Source organism: Pleurodeles waltl, chromosome 3_1, assembly GCF_031143425.1.
Source record: "Pleurodeles waltl isolate 20211129_DDA chromosome 3_1, aPleWal1.hap1.20221129, whole genome shotgun sequence".
Classification (NCBI taxonomy): Eukaryota; Metazoa; Chordata; class Amphibia; order Caudata; family Salamandridae; genus Pleurodeles; species Pleurodeles waltl.
In genome coordinates, this window is record NC_090440.1 from 888,170,629 (window position 1) to 888,188,755 (window position 18,127).

Here is an 18,127-nt window from a genome sequence, read left to right on the forward strand (position 1 = left end):
AACATGACTGGAGTCTGGTTATGGTGCTGGCCTGCCGGTGTTATTAGGCCCCTGCCTCACTAAGACAGACCTCTCACAAACCCTTCCCTCCACAAAACATTTAAGGAAAGCCATCACCGGAGCAGGTGAAACAGACGAGTAGCATACCCTTTCATTTTAATCTGCTTTGGGGTGATTAATGTACACTTCCCCATAGTGATACGAACTTTATGTATCTCTTTTCAGGATGGGACCACGATTGGTGGTTGTGCTGAGCGAGCGCCACATTACTCTGTAGGCAGTTTTAAACCCTAATCCCGAGTCATGGATTTGCCACGCTCCTTTCCCTTTGGAGGCTCTTGGGATGTGCTCCTTTAATCTTCCAGATATTTCCAGAAGAGAACAGATGCAGTCAGTAAAGGTTAAATGCCAAGGTGCTAAAAAGCATACAAGCAGACAGCAACACAAGAAGGACTGGAACACAAAGGAAACGGGAATAAAAATCTGTGTGAGTCAAACCATGATAGCACCTGGCACAATGTGTCAAACAGGCCTTGAGGCGATTGAGACTAGGCATCTGAAGGAGAAACATACAACTACAATTTTTTAGACGTTTTAAAGGCATGGCCAACCCCGAAAGGCAACAAATTGTTGCGTTCAATGCAAGTTTAATCTGAGGAATGATAGAAGCAACTCTATCCACAGCTCTTACCATTTTGAAATTTCTGTAACTGTTTTTTCAATTTCACTGTGGTCTAAGGCCTCTATACCTGCCTCAACCTTCATGCATTTCTGTTTAAATGGTAAATCTTTCCTCGTGCGCACTTTATCAACAGAAAGGCTTAAATAAAGCAGCGCTGAACTAGGAATCAAACTTAGTAGGGCAAACAATGCCACCTTCATGTGCTCATTCAAAACCTCAGGTCTGAGAACATTTCTCGAAAATGTCAGTTTAGCTTTAGGGGAAAGAATGTGGGTGTTCCCAAAGGGATGTCTAAACATGTAATCTTGTGAGAGTCACAAACCTTCATATTGGCACACATAAAAGTCCTACTATAAAAGGCTGAAAAACGTTTACAAACCAACACCAAATGTCATGGGCACCGGGAGCAAGGGGTTTCTACACCAGGAAAACGAATTAGCAGGTGGAAAAAAGCAAATGACGCATGCATTTCTGACACACATTCTTGTGAAATAGTCAACCGGCAGGCAATTTGAGTACTCTCACAAATACACATCTTGTGTTTGTTTTAATGCCTTAAGGCTTTTTCTGGTCGTATAATGCACTAAAATATAAGAGGATATTTATGCTAAATGGATTTCTGAATTAAAATGACGTTTGCAAACTGGATCGTTTTTTATTTAAAGAATTGGTTTAAAGTTGCATATTTATGCAGCAAGGTATGCTTTCAAAATCTTAATTTCATGAAAGCATGTAACATATTAAGGTCTCCAGCTTTCAGCTAATTTGTTGCCAGCTTACTTGAACTACCTTGTCCAGCCATGAGTGGAATTAGAAGGGGTGATCATATGCTGATGATCAACGATCTCTGGGAAAATCCCAGTGCATCTAACACCTCTGACCTTGCAAAAGAGGGTTGCTTTACACCGATTAACCAGGTAAGTGACTGTTTTTTTTTTCCTTTGGGGTCTGGCAAGCCCTGGTATCTCCAACAGTAGCATGTGGGTCACTTCCTCTGATCTGCCTGAAGCCATGCAATCTAAACTACAATTAGAATAGTGGCTAAAGCAACCCTGGGGCACATGCTCCAAAAGCTGAACGCCTGCCTGTCATTGCATTAAAACACCCATTTTGTGCAATGCCACAGATGGGAAAACATAGCTCTTAATGTACGGACATAATCATTCTGCTGCCTGGTACTGCTTAGTTGAGGGATCAGCCAACCTTCACTGCTGTCTTCGGTAGCACCAGGCCTTTTCCTGTGGGTAAACTCAGCCTCCCTTTGTCAAAGATACATTGAATAAGGCCATTGGAACATGGCATACTCCACTCGTTTATGGATCATTCTCTTTGCATTCGAACAAAGGCATTTAGGGCTAGATATACCAAACTTTTTGCACATCGCAAACAGCGAATTTTGCTGTTTGCGACATGCAAAAAGCACATCACGATGCCCAATGCCCGTTTTGCGGGTCGGTAACCTGGTTACGGACTCGCAAAACGGGACTGCGAGTCGCAATTAGGAAGGGGTGTTCCCCTTCCTAACTGCGAGTCGCAGCGCGATGCTATATTGCTTTGTGACTGCGAACGCGGTCGCAAAGCAATCGCAGTTACCACCAGTGTCACACTGGTGGTAACCCAAACGCAAAAGGGAAGGGGTTCCCATGGTACCCCTCCCCCTTTGTGAATGGCATGGAAAACATTTTTTGTTGCACCACTGCCTGCTTGAAAAAATTAAACGAAAACATTAAATTTTTTCGTTTTGTAATGCATCTCGTTTTCCTTTAAGGTACACGGGCTGCATTACAAAAAAAAAAAAAAAAAAAAGCTTTATTTAAAAGCAGTCATAGACATGGTGGTCTGCTGTCTCCAGCAGGCCACCATCCCTGTGAGTGCTGCAAGTCTCAAGGGGGTCGCAAATTGCGCCCACCTCATTAATATTAACGAGGTGGGCCTTTGCGACGCCCTTGCGAGTCGCAGATGGTGTCAGGGACACCATCCTGCATTCTGAATTGCGACTCGCAAATTGCGAGTCTCTCTGACTCGCAATTTGCGAGTCGCAATTCAGAAACTATGTACATCTGGCCCTTAATCCTTTACAGTTTGGACTATTGCACCAATGATAGTTATAAATGTATGTGAAGTAGTTTGTCATGCAGTGTCCGTACTACTTAGGGATTGCATGTTACAATACTGTGATGAAGAATATCGGCCTGCATATACATCGACTCCACAATATCGATCTAATATACTGACGAGGTAAGCATACATAAGGAACGATAGATAGATATATCCCCCCTTACATCAACGTCTACTTATTGTGATGATATGCTGGTAATTGATATTGTGGAGTTGATATAACAGCAGTTTGACATTAAAAATGCGATATTGTGATAGAACACCCTACACTCTTGTGGTGGGAACAGAGATGTCCGCTTTAATACTTAAAACTGAAATTAGATGGTAGCCAGCTTCAACAGACCTGGATCTTTCTACACAGTGAGGGAGCAATCAGCCTCATTAGCTATGGTCTATACTTCAGTCACAAAGTATTTTGCTTTCCACAGCCTTCAATTATGTGCCTTTTATTTAATACACTCCATGTCGGCTCACCAGACGAGTTACTCATGTCATCTCCTCTCATCTGACAGTCTCAGTGGAGTCGCCGAGGAAGGCCAAAGGTCCCAGTTATTAAGCAGATTGAAACCTACTTGATTCCATTACATTAATACTTTCCCAGACACGTCTGACAAATCGCTGACCTCCACACTGCCCTCATCCGCGTGATTGGGATTTGCATTGAAAACTAATTGCTGCTTGTTCTTGTAGCGGTTTCTTGCCCCCTACTGCTCCACAACCGCGCACTCTTTCCTCGTGATGGACGCGTAGCTGGCGAGGGCTCCGCTGGGGCTATTGTTCTTGGGAGCGTAATAGGACTAAATAATGCAAATCCTACATGCTTAACAAAGGGCTTAATATCTAGGATGCACAGTTAGAAATGAACTTTCATGTGTCAGAAAAAAATAGCAACTAATGATGTTGTTTCCCTGGATCAAATGGAAATGATGTATTTGAAAGGGTGATAATTTACCAAAGAGAAGCATTTTTCTCTAATGCTAGCTGACTGTTTCTTTTTCATCGTTTCCCTTTCTGTTTTGCACTGCGACTCCCACACACTCTTTCTGTCCTCGCTACTTTGTAACAATCTACGCCTGTCATGAACTTCAGCTGTCTCTTCTGCTTTCCTATCATTGTCTGTCTTCATTTCCCTCTCTCTTGCTCAAATTTGAAGTATTCATCATTTTGTCGAGGTAATAATTTTCTATGTCATTTTATGCTTGTTTTGTCGAGCATTTCCACGGGCTCCCTCGCCTGGTCTGCATGTTTATATGTCTGTCTCTCTTCACGTCACACTTCAACAGATTTCCTCTTCTTCATCTTTCTTGCCATGCATGCTTTTTATTGCTGCCTTTGTATGGCTGAGCCACTACTCTGTATCCCTTTGCCTCTCTTTGATTTAAATATCCCCTCATTGTTTGCCTGCCTGAGTCTAATGCATGCCTCTCTGTTGTCCCTTACCAGCTCCTCTACTTTTCATTCTCTGCTTGAGACTATTTTTGCCTGTCTCTGTCTTATCCTATTAATCTCTCTATTTCTCTCTTTTATCTCTATTTCTACTTACCTCTCTTGTTCTGTCTCTTCCTCTCTTAGTCTGTTTGTCATTCCTGCAATATGTCTCCCTTCCTGTGCACCTCGCATCAGTCAGTCTCTCCCTCTTATGGGCCTCTTTGCTAGCGTCTCTATTTGTGTTTGCCTCTCTTTATCTGTGATTGGCTCTCTTTTTTGCGTATGTAGCTCAGTTTATTTCTTCTTTTAAGACTGTCTGCCACTGTGACTTTCAGGGAGGATATGTTTAATAGGTTTGGGCAAAATGTAAAATTCAAAGACGAAATTATCTGAAATTTCTTACAATTACATATTATGCAATTTGTGCATTTGTTCATCTGTGGCAGAATGATTTGCACAGAAAATATCTTGCTGAGAGACCTTCTGTGTTTGAACCACTCTCCTTCCCTAGTCTTACAGGATTTTTTTCACACAAAGCATGGTCCTGCAAGAAAAATGTTACTCGAAGTTGCAGCAAAGCACATTTCATGCAAAATCAAGAATTCTGCGTTTGGTGTTGCTTGCAAGTGCCAGGAACTGTCTGCTTCCTCAGTGTCCTAGGGAGTTGTTCCTTCAGCACTAACTGCGCAAGGGCCAGTGAATGAGGACTCAACCAAGAGCAGCTGGAAAAAGAGAGTTCCATGGACATGCTAGAGTAGAGATACTCACTGTACGCCGGGGCAGCATGCAACGCACCTGACCTTTACATGTGACCCCCGCTCAACAGCAGCTGTGGGAAGCTGTTTATGGACTCAGCACTAACATTAGAAAGATGTTACCCAAACAGGTAAGCATTAATTAAAAGGTTAATTGAAGTTAAAGAAAGGAAGTATGAGGGTGTCCTGCACCAACATAAAGGACAATAAACTAAAAGGTCAGGTATGCAAAAGAGAAGTTGACAGTTCTGATAACCTCATGTGCTCCTGCTCTTTCCGCTTCTATGTGCAGACACAGTGCTGGGATTAAAGAGTTCTAAAACAGCTTTGCAACTAGTCACACAGAATCCTCCTTTTGCTGCTAGGGAGCTAGGTGAAGAGTACGATCTAGATACTACCCAAACTAAACAGGACTACAATCACCCTGCATACTTTTGGTCCCGAATATTGCATCCATGACTCTTGGGGCCAGAGGCAGAGAGGCAACAGGCAGGGGCGGCTGCTTCCCTATGGTGAAGGAGCGTTGCCCCCCTAGTCAAGAGCCAGGAGATGAAAAATGAAACAATGGTTTTCTATTGTTTCATTTTTCTGTTTCTGGCACAGCAGTGCAAGGAGGGGTGCGACTGGGGCACTGGAAGTTGGAGGGGAGAGTAGGAGAGAGTGCACTAACTTCACAAGTGGGTTTGTCCGGCCATCTCAGGCTGGATCAACACACCTACGCACTTAGGTTTCTCCAGCTGGGCTGGAGAAACGGCACAGACCTCAGGGCTGTGCCTGAGCGGCAGCCACAGCTGCTCAGACCAATCCTGGCACTGCTTTCATGCAAGGTTTTGCATGAAAGCAGCACCAGGTTTGCTGGGGAGCCTGTGCTGGTGTCCAATCATTCACTGCTGGGACACCAGATGAAGAGGAGAGCGAGGCGGCAGGAGGCAGCAGGGACAGCGGAAAGATAAGTGTTTTTTTTTCATTTTTACCTTGTCTCTGTTCTTCCTCCTAGCCCCTTCCCTTGCGTTATGCGGCAGCCACCTCTGGCAGCAGATGCTGAGGTAGGGGTATGAAAGTGCAAGACAAGGACAGCACTTATTACCCCAGGCTACATCTATGTATCACCACTTCAAATGATGTGATGTGTCATTTCATGAACATGTTCACATGCATTACCGAAAATATCAGTCATACATTTTGTGAAACTGGACCAATCGCTTAAATTGATATACTCCCATCTTTTACACACTCCCTAGTCGTGGAATCCCTCAGTGACCACTACTGTTGAATCCTTGTGACATAGACATCTTTGCCTGCTACCTAGCTTGCTAAGTAAGGGGCTGCATACCCTGCAAGAAAAGTGCATTGCCTACTAAATAAAATAAAACCATGCCCATGTCAGTTTCCAAAGTAGTGACACCCCGCTGATGGAGTTGCATGTCAGAATGTCGTGGACAGAAATATCGGTCAAAATAAATGTCAGGGCTGAAAATAGTTCCAAAAATATCGTTCCATTGGGTGTAGATGTTCTCATATCAACTGCAACATGGAAATATTTTTAAAACAATATTTAAGACATGACATTTATGTAGATTATACTCTGACCACAATCTTCCCGCAACATAACCCACTGTTTGACAGTGTTCGGTTTTTTAGACTATTGCGATGTCATAATTATGTTAAATGGGCTTCAAGTGAAAATTATGGATTCAGCCAACTCTCACTACACTAGCTAGTATTCAGTAGTTTATTTTCAACTATACCATTCTCCTATTTCGGTAGAACGTCCATCTTTAGAGGAAAAAACTACCTGGTTATAAAAAAAGGCAGTATTGGCAATTTTTCACCAAGACATCAGCTATCCTCTGTAGAACGAACATTCACAAGAGATGTGAATGTTTTTAAATATGATAACTACTTGCCTCGAAAGTCACCATTAGGTTGCATGGCCAGCAATCTCATGAAACAGGAACATTCTGTACTGTACACACGGAAGACCAATGTTACACTGCTTTCCCAACATTGACATAAAAAACAAACATTAAGCAGCATGACCAACATTCACGTGAAAGGCTAAGGGCCTGATTTAGATATTGGAGGACAAACAATGCTGTCACAACATTGATGGATATCCCGTCTGCCGAAATATAAATCCCATAGGATACAATGGGATTTAGGCTTTGGTAGACAGGATATCCGTCACCGTTTTGACAGAGTATCTTGTCCACCAATATCTAAATCAGGTCCTAAGATTATGTAGCATGACCAGCCTTCCCGTAAAAGAAGGCTGGCCATCATACCATTACACATCATGCCAGCATTCACATGTAAGACAGGCATGGGCAGAAATCATATGAAAGTCCAACATTATGCAGTAAAACCAGCGTTCCCTTGAAACTCAACATAACACTGCAAGGTCAGCACTCATATAAAAGACCAACATTGTGCTGCAGGGCCAGCATTCACTGAAAAGATCAGCTTCATGTTGCTTGGCCCCTATTACACAAAAGAACAAACATTAAGTTACTTCCTCAGTAGTCACATGAAAGACTAACAGTATAGTGTATTGCTAGCTTTTGCTTGAGAGACCAGCAATACACTACAAGATCAGCATTCAGAATGAAAGATGTAAAATATACTGCATGACCAGCATTCACGGCAAAGGAAGAGACAACAGTGTATGGGCATTAGTCACCTTAAAGTTCACATAAGATGCCAGCCCTAGTGTGTTTGAGCAATATTGAACTGAAAGACCAATGTTTTGCTTGATTGCATGCATCTTTGGTCCAGTACTTCTCGATTGGACTGCCCCAATGCCCAGTACTCCTCGGGATGGCTTACTCAATAAAATTGTACAATTTGTTCTTATGCCAATGGTAGATTAACATTGTGGTATTCAACATTAGGAAAAAGCTACTCATAGATAACTCCAAGATATCTCTATTGGGAGGCCTAATATGGGAGGTTATAGTGTTGTTTGCTCTAATGGAAGCAAAGATGATGGGCTCTATGTATCTTCGTTGAATAAGAAGAAAATAAGGCATAATTGGCATAAATGCAGTACGAGCAAGAGAGAGAAATGATTTGGGTGCAGTGAGCCCCAACACACCTGAGCACCAGTGTCCCTGCTAAACTAATGATAGTTAAACCTCTAGCTTCGGTGTTCTGGCTGCCACTAAGTACTTGGACCCTACTGTGGCATTGCTTTCACCTCAACCACGAAATATCTCTTATCATATTGTATCTTGTTGCCAAAAGTAGTGATATGACAAATGTTCAAAGCAAGCTTTTAGGTAGCATTGGGAGCCATATCTTAACAGTTTTCCGACTCCAGAAACTTTATTGAGTTGGATTGGGAAAGTATTGAAAAAGGGTGAGATAGCCTGTAAAATAGGTTTTACATGACAAAATCCTACGTTTGCATGTTAACTTTTTCATGAAAAAATAGTTTTCTGAGGGGCAAATTTGTGTGAAGGTAAAGAACAGAAATATATCGATGCTGAAAAGTGTCAAGTACGCCTATTTTCTCTTGCATATTTTAAATTCACATAACATTATGAAAAAAATAATACTCTAGCCCTGGGGAAGAGAACTCACGCTGCCAACGAAGAGGAAGCAAGCACTGGGTAGAGTGCGAAGTTCAAACCATTTGGGAGGTGAGTTCAATAGATTTAGTGGATATTGACATTGACTAGGAATCACAGCATCCTCATCCCTAACTTCAATCTAGAAAAAAAACATGGATCAAAGAAATCGACTATCACAAACCCAAGGCGATAGAATACAGACTAAGGTAATTCTACACTGTCAGGTTTTTTGTTGTTCCCTTGACTTTTCTGTGTAAAAGGTATTTGCAACACGTTGGTTTTAAAAGGGCTGACTGAGCTCAGTGCGCAAACATGACCTCTTGATCATTTTAAAACTAGAAACAAGACATTCATGTCTAAATTTGCTCTCTTCAGCCCACTTAAAAGACTTTGCACATTTGCTGGTCTTCTGGGAATAAAATGTGATTTTCACTGCACTCAACAGCCAAGATGATGCCGCAATGACAAGTGCTCACCTTGAAGAAAGTCATAGTTGCACCATCCAGCACTGCTCCGTATTCAATTTTTGTTTGCTTGGCAAGATCATCAGCTGACTCGATGGGGGATTCCATCCGCTCCACTGTCAGGAAAGCAGCCAGGTTGGCAGTGTATGAAGAAATAATGATGAGAGTAAAAAACCACCAGATGCCACCGATGATCCTCGTAGAGAGAGCTTTGGGCATCAGCTCAGATCCTGCAACATAAACACATATTTCAGTGAAATGGAAAGATCTGGGACAGCCACAGGGGGAGATTTCATGCAGCAGTCTTTATATCACCAGTTACAAAGCATTTTCAAATTTAAAAGGATGAGCGCTCTGAAGCCTGGCTTTTTATAGTAGATGCTTTGTGTCCGGGGCAGCTGTCAAGACTTAAATAGCTATGAAAACAAACCAGTTTTCGGGCGACTGTTTAGCAACATTCAAATAACCAGTGTTAGTTGAGTACTAGTTGTTAGCTTGCTCCTCAGTCCTCTCAGTTTGTGGGAGATGGGGAAACAGGTGCACATCCAGATAGCACGGTTTGTACAGAATCTCAAAATTTGGCTAATCAGTGATGAGGTAATTAAGAAGCAAGGATCAAATTAACTGCCCTGCGCTGGGAAAAATAAACACTGGAAAAAATACTATCCCCATACATTTTCAATATGTTTCGATTACTTCTGTATTCTGCTACACAGATCATGTCAAAACTCACAACCGAAAAAGTGTATAATAACTCTATTTAAAAAATAACAGTAACTTACCAAACACTGTTCACGTAGAGAAATTAACAACATATGTAGATTGTGACACACTGATCACCTCTTCACTAAACATATTAATCAAATCTAGAATTTATGTACGCTCTAGAGTGCATTACCTTAAGGTAATTGTGTGCACCTCAGATGGGTGTCCGGAAGTGAGGTTGAGGTCACAAAAGAGTGAAGGTTCTTTACCTCATTGATAATGACACTTCAAATCTTCATTAATGCTCTTAGAAGGTACTGCCTAGGGGCAGCAGGGTTTCCGAAAACTCATTGTGATAGATACAATTAAAAGAGTCTTGCGTGAATTTCGTACTTTTACCTGATGTACTTTCTAAGCAATCCTAATTGTCGGACTTGGTTGCATGTCATTATAATGTGTACTTCGGCGCAATGCAGCAGCAGACAAGGCTATGAAAGTCACATTTTGAATCGCTGGAAGAAGGTTATGGCATCACTAACTTTACAGTTTTTTAAGGCAGAACTTTCCTCCCATTATCAAGCTTCAATTTAAGCATTCCAATAGGTAAGACCATGGATTACATGTTCTAATAATTTAAAAAAAACGCAGGGTAAGGTACCAGAAGATTGCTACCAAAATATTGTTTAACAGAAATATTATGCCCTGAATGTTATTTACAAAAATATCACCCCAATGGGATAAATAAAGAAAATCTGTACCTAATGGGACGACATATTTGTAAAATAAATTTGCCATATCCATGTCATACAATATTGCTCATCCCCAACACCTATTCACTCTAGAGTATGTCCATGACATGCTTGTCTAAGATTTATCATTCCCATTCTCAAAATCGTATGTAAGGGATATGTAACACCACTTTCGGCACATCATCACCATTCTCGTACGACCTACTGATCTGGGGCTTCCCTCGAATAATCATATACAATAGCGTCAACATCTGCAACGACAGAACCCAAATAAAGAATAACTCTGTATCTTCCAAGACTATTTAACTACTCACGAATACTATGGTCATTGGCTATAACCACCACCTCCACCTTCGGGGGTCGCATTTGTACTCCACCTCCCGTATGCAGCTCCAGTTGTCTTTTTTATTCTCTTTAGTCGCTAATTGCTTTGCTCACACTCTCCATGCAAGGAAAATGCAGACTCCAGGGACTGTCATATCCTGAAAGAGCGCATGCACCACTGAGCTGCTCAGCACCAGCTGAGCTCCCACTGCATCACCCCTGTTCCACCACATCTGGGGTAATAGAGGCATTTTATTCCACCGGGCACTACCCTAGTAGTTTGGAGCCCCTGGAGGCTGGGTTTGAAAGCTCATTGCCACTCCTGGTGCCCTGTCATTTTCTCATTTTCTCCAGCTCACCGAAGTTAACTGCAAAAGTCACAGGGGGTCTTCAAAAGAGAGATAAAGAGACAGAGGGAGCCGCGAGGTAGACTGTATAGGATGAGAGAAGGGCGGAGTGAAAGGAGAGAAGAAGAGAGCCTGGATTGTTGAAAAGAGAGAGAGAGAACGAGGAGATGAAGGGAGCGAGGCTGGATTAAACATTTTTCTGAGGGCTTGTGGTGACAGTGTACACGGGGCCAGGGAAGTAGTAGTCTTCAGGTTTATTTGAGGAAAAAAGGGAGCCACGCCTGTTGCCCACAGCTCCAAGGATACGCAGTGCCAACTGCCCACCAGGGAACCAAAGCCACCTCAGCGTACCAGTCAAGAATGTGGAACTCCAGGTAAACGTTGACAAATAACATTATACAGGGAAACATTAGGCACTCATACACAGCATGTACTTTAGAATGGCACTGCATTGCACTGCATGTACATTCGTATGGCAGTACAGGGCTGTTTTTTGTTCCCCATTTGGGCCCTGACCACATCATGTACGCAGGCGAATCAAGTTCGAACACTACTTACCGGTAATGGCACTTCATTGTTCAAAGCGCTTATACTGACTTTACAATACCTTATGTTGTCTGTGTGTCTGACGGAGCTCAGAATATTCTTTAAGCATAGTCTCGCCCTCTTCCTCTGCTGTTTTTGAGATAAACGAGGGATCCTGTGTGGACAGGCACAGCCAGAGCAGAGCAGAGAGCCATCAATACAGGACAGGCTCTGGACCCAAGTGACCATCCAGGCATTTACTCATATTATGATGTCACCACATTCCACATTCCACATTCCACTCTTCACACTCCAAGGGCATTTCACAAAGTCATTCCTCAAGAAGTACAGAACATGGAAGACTTAGATATAGACATCAAGCTATATCTTAGGTTACAGAGGTCTCTCCCAGTAATATTAGCAGTTTTTGTATCAGGAATACTATTGAGCAACAGCAAGATTTCCGCATTAGTGTTTCCTATTCTGGAGCAAAACCCTGTTTGCACCTACATTGGCATTATAGGATCACTCGGAATAAGGGACGTAAGTCTTTGATCACAATGTCTCAGTTCTCCAGTCTCTCTTATTCTCTTCCCTCTAAATGTTTCCTGTTGTCTTCTTTCAATCTTTATGTTTAATTTCTATCACTCTATTTAGCTTTTTCTAAAATTGTAACTAATCACTCCATTTTCTCCTTAAACTAGGGTTTCTTTGCAACTTGAGTTCCCCCTCACAGCCAGCCGGGTGCATTTCTGAAATCGTCACCAACAAACCCATGCCATATTTTTCAGCATACTCAATTCATAACAAAGTTCTAAGCATTGGCAATCATTTATCAACCATTTTTAATACGATTGAATGAATCAAGCCATTATTTCTTGAGCGTTAAGTGGGTAATTATTTTACAAATTATGTTTTTTTTTTAACCATGGGTACTCACAAACACTTTCCCAGGGGCTACAAAGTCTGGTCTATGATGTGACTGAGGGCCTCATTGATGCCCGCAGGGTAGCTTTTGGGGGCATTTGGGGTGGGATTGGTGGTATGATGGAAGTATGGGAAGCAAGGCCTTTACATCTAATGTGTGAAATGCACATTATGAAACAAAAAACGTGGGATCTCCACTTAACCAAATTGTGTGGTCCTAGGCAATTGTTTTATTTTACTTATTCTTTGTCTTCATTATCACATATGATGACCTTGAAATACGTGAGTCCAGGATGTGTGCTGTACAAAACCTTGGGTCAGATGTATCAAAGATCTGGTTTGAGTTTCTTAAATAGCGAATTTTAAGAAATCGCTATTTAAGAAATGCAAAATGGGATGTATGAATTTTGCGATTCAGTAATACCGATTTTTTTAAATTCGCTAACGCTATTAGCGAATCGCAAATAGAGAATTCAACTCCATTCAACCTTATGGCCCTGCAGGCCCATAGGTGCGAATGGTTTTGCATTTCCCAATTTGCGAATTCCAGTTAGGAATTTGCAAATTAGGTCGTGCAAACCCCAGGGTGCTGGGGGCTTAAGGCCCCCTCTGATGCACTCCAAAAAAATATTTGCGGACATGTGAAGCACACACATGCCTTAGGGGCATGTGTGCGCTACATGTCAATTTTAAAAATGCATTTATAATGCATTTTTAAAATTTGCACATGGTTACCACCAAACTTTAATTTGTGGTAATTGCATTTCCTAAATAGCCAATACGCATTTAGGTAATGCATGATACATGTGCTTTGGAAATCGCAAATAGGAATTCTATATTTGCGATTTCCTATTTAGAGAATCGCAATGTGCGATTCTCTAAATGGGGTCGCAATTTTAAGGAATCACTATTTTTGCGATTCCTTAAAATTGCACTGTAAATGCCTTTCATACATTCTGAAAGGCATTTTTGCATTCACAAACGGCCGAATTTTGGGATTCGCACCGTTTGTGAATACAAAACCGTTTGATACATCTGGCCCCTCATCTTGTGTTTGATTTAACAAACTATAATGTTATTCATGTATAATAACCCAGGTCGCCCAAAGAGCACACATAACTGACTTGCCTCTTAGTTCATTATTGGCATTGTGGTCAGAGTTGGGGTTAAGAATTAACATTTCTAAATTCATGTTTGAAATCATGTTAATTAAAAAAAAAAATACTTCTCAATGAACCAATATAATCTGATGCACTACGGTGAAACGGTTCTGCATGTTAATGAAATACAGTTTTGAACTTTGTAAATGGGACATACCGATGCATTATTTGCACTCGCTCACCCTTATGTTGATTACACTCCAACGTGGGGGGTATTTATGGAGAGACATTTTAAAGCTATCATTACTGTTACATTTTTGTTTTCATGGGAAACTTTTTCCCATGAAAAACTTTCCATCCCCACTCTTTCTGTGCAAATGTTGTGTTAAAAATTGGGTAGCTGGTTGACTGGGGTGTAAATCTTTGTCAAACAGCAACCACAATCTTAGTCAGGGTAAGTGTCAGACAAAACCTAAATTAACCTTTGCTCACCCTCTGGTAGCTTGGCACAGACAGTCAGGCTTAACTGAGAGGCAATGTGTAAAGTATTTTTGTAACATTTCTAAGAGTAAGGCAGTGAAAACACACAAAAGGTTAGGAAAATAGAACTCAGTTTGGTAAATAAAACAAGACAAACATCTAATGCGCAGAACTGGAGTTATGAATTTTTAAAATGTAAACTGTAAAATAGCTCTTAGAGGCAAGAAGCAGCAATTGGGGATATCTGGTCACACCGGACTGGGAAAAAGTCAAAGTTGAGGCCGACTGCGATAAAGCACAGGGCGGCTACAGGGACCCAGTTAGGCCTGCAGAACAAAAGTACCTTAAATTCTGGTTATGGAGCATTGCGTTGGTTTTGAATCCCACCAACAAGGAGATGCATCAATTTTCCCCACGCAGTCGAGGAGATGAGTCGATATTCCCCATGCATTGTTGGTGATGTGTTGGTGCCGAAATGCAGTGGAGTTTGGGTGCGGGTTCTGGCTGTGTCAACGTCGAGATGTGTTAATCCCGAAGAGTACAGAGGCTGTAATGCAGAGTATCAGCATGGTCATCGAGATTGTCATTAACAAGGATACAATGCCTTGCCGCGAAGAAAGCCCTGCAGTGTCAGTTCCCAAGGCAGCGTGCTGGTTCTGTTCCATGCAACAGTAACAATGAATTGGTTCTGCCAAAACAACAGCTGAGATGCATCGATTCTGCCCACACAGCAGAGGATGCTTTGGTTCCCCCAGAGCAAGCACTTTAGGTCCACTTCCATGGGTCCAGGACTGGGGTGGCCCCTTTTAGGAGGACAGACTCATGGATGGCAGTATCCAGGTGCAGAAGCAGGGTGCTTGGAAGTCTATTATGTTCCTGAGACTTTGGCTAATGAGGCTGGACTACTAGCCTTTAGAGTCAATCTGGGTTCAAGTGATGCAGGTCCAGTCTTTCTCACTCAGTCACGGGAGTAGCAGGCAGCAGGGTAGCACAGCAAAGAAGGAGTCCAGCAAAGCAACAGTTCAGCAGAGTGGCAGTCCTTCAGCTGCACAGCAGTCCTACTTCGTGGCAGAGTGTTCAGAGGTCCAGAGGTGCACTAAGTTGGTGGAGTCAGAGCTCCAGTATTTATACCCAGTTGGGACTTTGAAGTGGACAGCATTTCAAAGACAGGCCTTTGAAGTGCACAGAGGTCCTTCCACTCCTGTATGGACTCCAGACTCACTACAGGGGGTAAGCAGCCCTATTTGTGGAGGCAGGACATAGCCTATTCAGGTGTAATTGAGGCTGTGGCCAGCTCCTCCCTCCCATTCTGTCAGGATTTCCCATCAAGGCCCTTCAAGTCACACGTAAGTTCCCATTGTGTGTATCTGGCTAGGGGGAATACTCAAAGCCCAGCTGTCACCTACCCCAGACAAGTGATGAGAGACAGGCAACAGGCACCAAATGGCTAAAGTAAGAAAATGCCAACTTTCTAAAAGTGGCATTTTCAGAATTACAATGTAAAATCCAACTTCACTATAAGTTGTGATTTTTATTTGTGATTCTAGAGACACCAAACTCAAACATTTTATCTCTTCCAGATTGTGAATTACCCTTATAAGATGTAATAAAGAAATCCCAATGTTATCCTAGAGTAAAGATAGGCCTTACTGTAGTGAAAAATGACTTTGGGAGTTTCTCACTTCCAAGACACATAAAAATTAAAAGTACATGTCCAACCTTTTAAATGCATTGTGCCCTGCGTTTTGGTGGTCCAGGGCCTACCTTAGAGGTGACATAAGTATAAAAAGGGAAGGTTTAGGCCTGCCAATAGGGTTCCTTTTCCCAGGTCGGCATTGCATTGTAAAACCGCACAAACAGGCTCTGCACTGGCAGGCCTGAGACATGGTTAAAGGGTGACTTAAGTGGGTGGAGCAATCAGTGCTGCAGGCCCAGAAGTAACAGTTACTTTGCAGGTCCTATGCACATGTAGCACACTTTACTAGGGATGTATAAGTGAATTAAATATGCCAGTTGGGGATAAGCCAATGTTACTATGTTTAGGGGAGACAGCACAAGTGCTTTAGCACTGGTTAGCGTGGTAAAGTGCACAGAGTCCTAAAGCCAGCAAAAGCGAGGCCAGACATGTGGAGGAGGTAGGTAAAGATTTTTGGGGGAAACCGCCCTAAGTCTGTCAGGTCTAACATGGTGTAAATCAGTCCATTTTTTCACCCTTACAACACTTAAATTTAAATACATACTGATCAAACATTTCAGAAATGTTAAAACAATATTTTTTTCCATCTTTTTGAAGGTGGACGATTGACTGCCTGAACATAGAATCTCCTACCTCAAACTCAGGCATATAAGACCATTCATGGACAATGCTTTAAATGTTCATGTACTATGAGTAACTGCATTTCTTAAATTCAAAACAGAGAGTGCACCTCTTATCAGGAATCACATCTTTAACAGAAGATCACATGTGCTTCTCAATAGCACGCATCTACTTTGGAATAGTGAGAACCTGCACTTTTATATTTCCACTTAAAGCACTGCTCATTTCTGCCTCAAAGATCTGGCAAATATTTAGCTGAATTCTAAACAGAACCAAAGGGAAATCTCACATAGACATTTACACAATCCCTTTAGTCATTTTGACTGTATGTCATATATGATAAAATAATAGTAGAAATTATGGGCCTGATTACAACTTTGGCGAAGGGAGTTAATCCGTCCCAAATGTGACGGATATCCCGCCCGCCGTATTACAAGTCCATTATAACCTATGGAACTTGTAATACGGTGGGTGGGATATCTGTCACATTTGGGACGGATTAACCCCCTCTGCCAAAGTTGTAATCAGGCCCTATGTTTTTAAATTATATTCGTATTTTAAATCCTACTTTATAATGCTGCTTGATAAAGATCATGCGTTTGACCTTCCCCACTAGGGAACGTGTAGTAAATAAGCTTCATATCGAAGCTGTAGAAGAATGATCTCCTTTATTTCAGCCCTCCATGAAAGCTGTGCATTCCCTCCTGCCAGCCACAATCAACTGACAGCTCAAGAACACCCGCTTCCCAACATTCTATTTTACATGCTTAGAATTCTAATCACAACACATCTCCCTCCTTCACAAAATGCAATACTTCAATGCCAAGGAAACAAAAATAAAATAAAGAATTGGATAGAAATTGAAGCTATAGCAACACTTAAAGGAAAACACTTTACACAACAATATACCATAGAAAGTGAAATACAATAGAAATATATCACTTAATATAATCTTTTAAATATTCAGGTGGCTTGCGAATCCTCTGACTCCTCATCAATCTTCACTCTTTACCTACACTATAACCATTTTCCTATCCCCACCCCAGTTTTTACCATCTTTGTCAACCAATTAATTGTTATTCATTATCATGTACCCATTGATACTTTTGTTATTACATTGCTTAAGCTCGACACACTCACCCTTCTTTTGAAATAGGGCCACTCTCCTCTTATTCCATCTATCCCCATTTACAAGAACGTATGTTGCACTCATACCAGATCTTCCACCATTTCCTCCACATCATTTCCGCTTTGCAAACCCATTAAAATAGTTTCTTTTTCTAATCGATTGGCTCGTTCCACAACACCATTGCTTTGAGGATTATACAGTGAAGTGCATTTATGTTTGATACCACAATACCTTAAAATTCTTTGCATCTCAATAGAAGTAAGTTGAATGCCGTTATCTGGGATCAAGATTTTGGGAAATCCTTCTTCTTGAAACACATTTCCTAGTTCTAAGATCATATTCCTTGTAGTCACCTCTCTCAAGAACTTAACTATTAACCATTTGGAGTGAACATCTATCATGGCAAGGACATACTTATAACTAGGTTTCAATTCATTCATAGGTCCAATGAAAACAGACTGTATTCCATGGTAACCCAGCATCACTTATATGCCCCCCTTCCATC

The 18,127-nt window shown here is 41.7% G+C and overlaps 1 protein-coding gene across 1 annotated transcript in view; it reads right to left on the reverse strand.

The window, feature by feature from the left end:
• GRIK3 (glutamate ionotropic receptor kainate type subunit 3) overlaps positions 1 to 18,127 on the reverse strand; it is a 1,024,044-nt gene that overhangs the window by 101,341 nt on the left and 904,576 nt on the right. Inside the window, exon 13 of the mRNA XM_069223872.1 lies at positions 9,032 to 9,249. Within this exon, the coding sequence (XP_069079973.1) occupies positions 9,032 to 9,249 (218 nt within the window). The remainder of the gene's footprint in view (positions 1 to 9,031; positions 9,250 to 18,127) is intronic.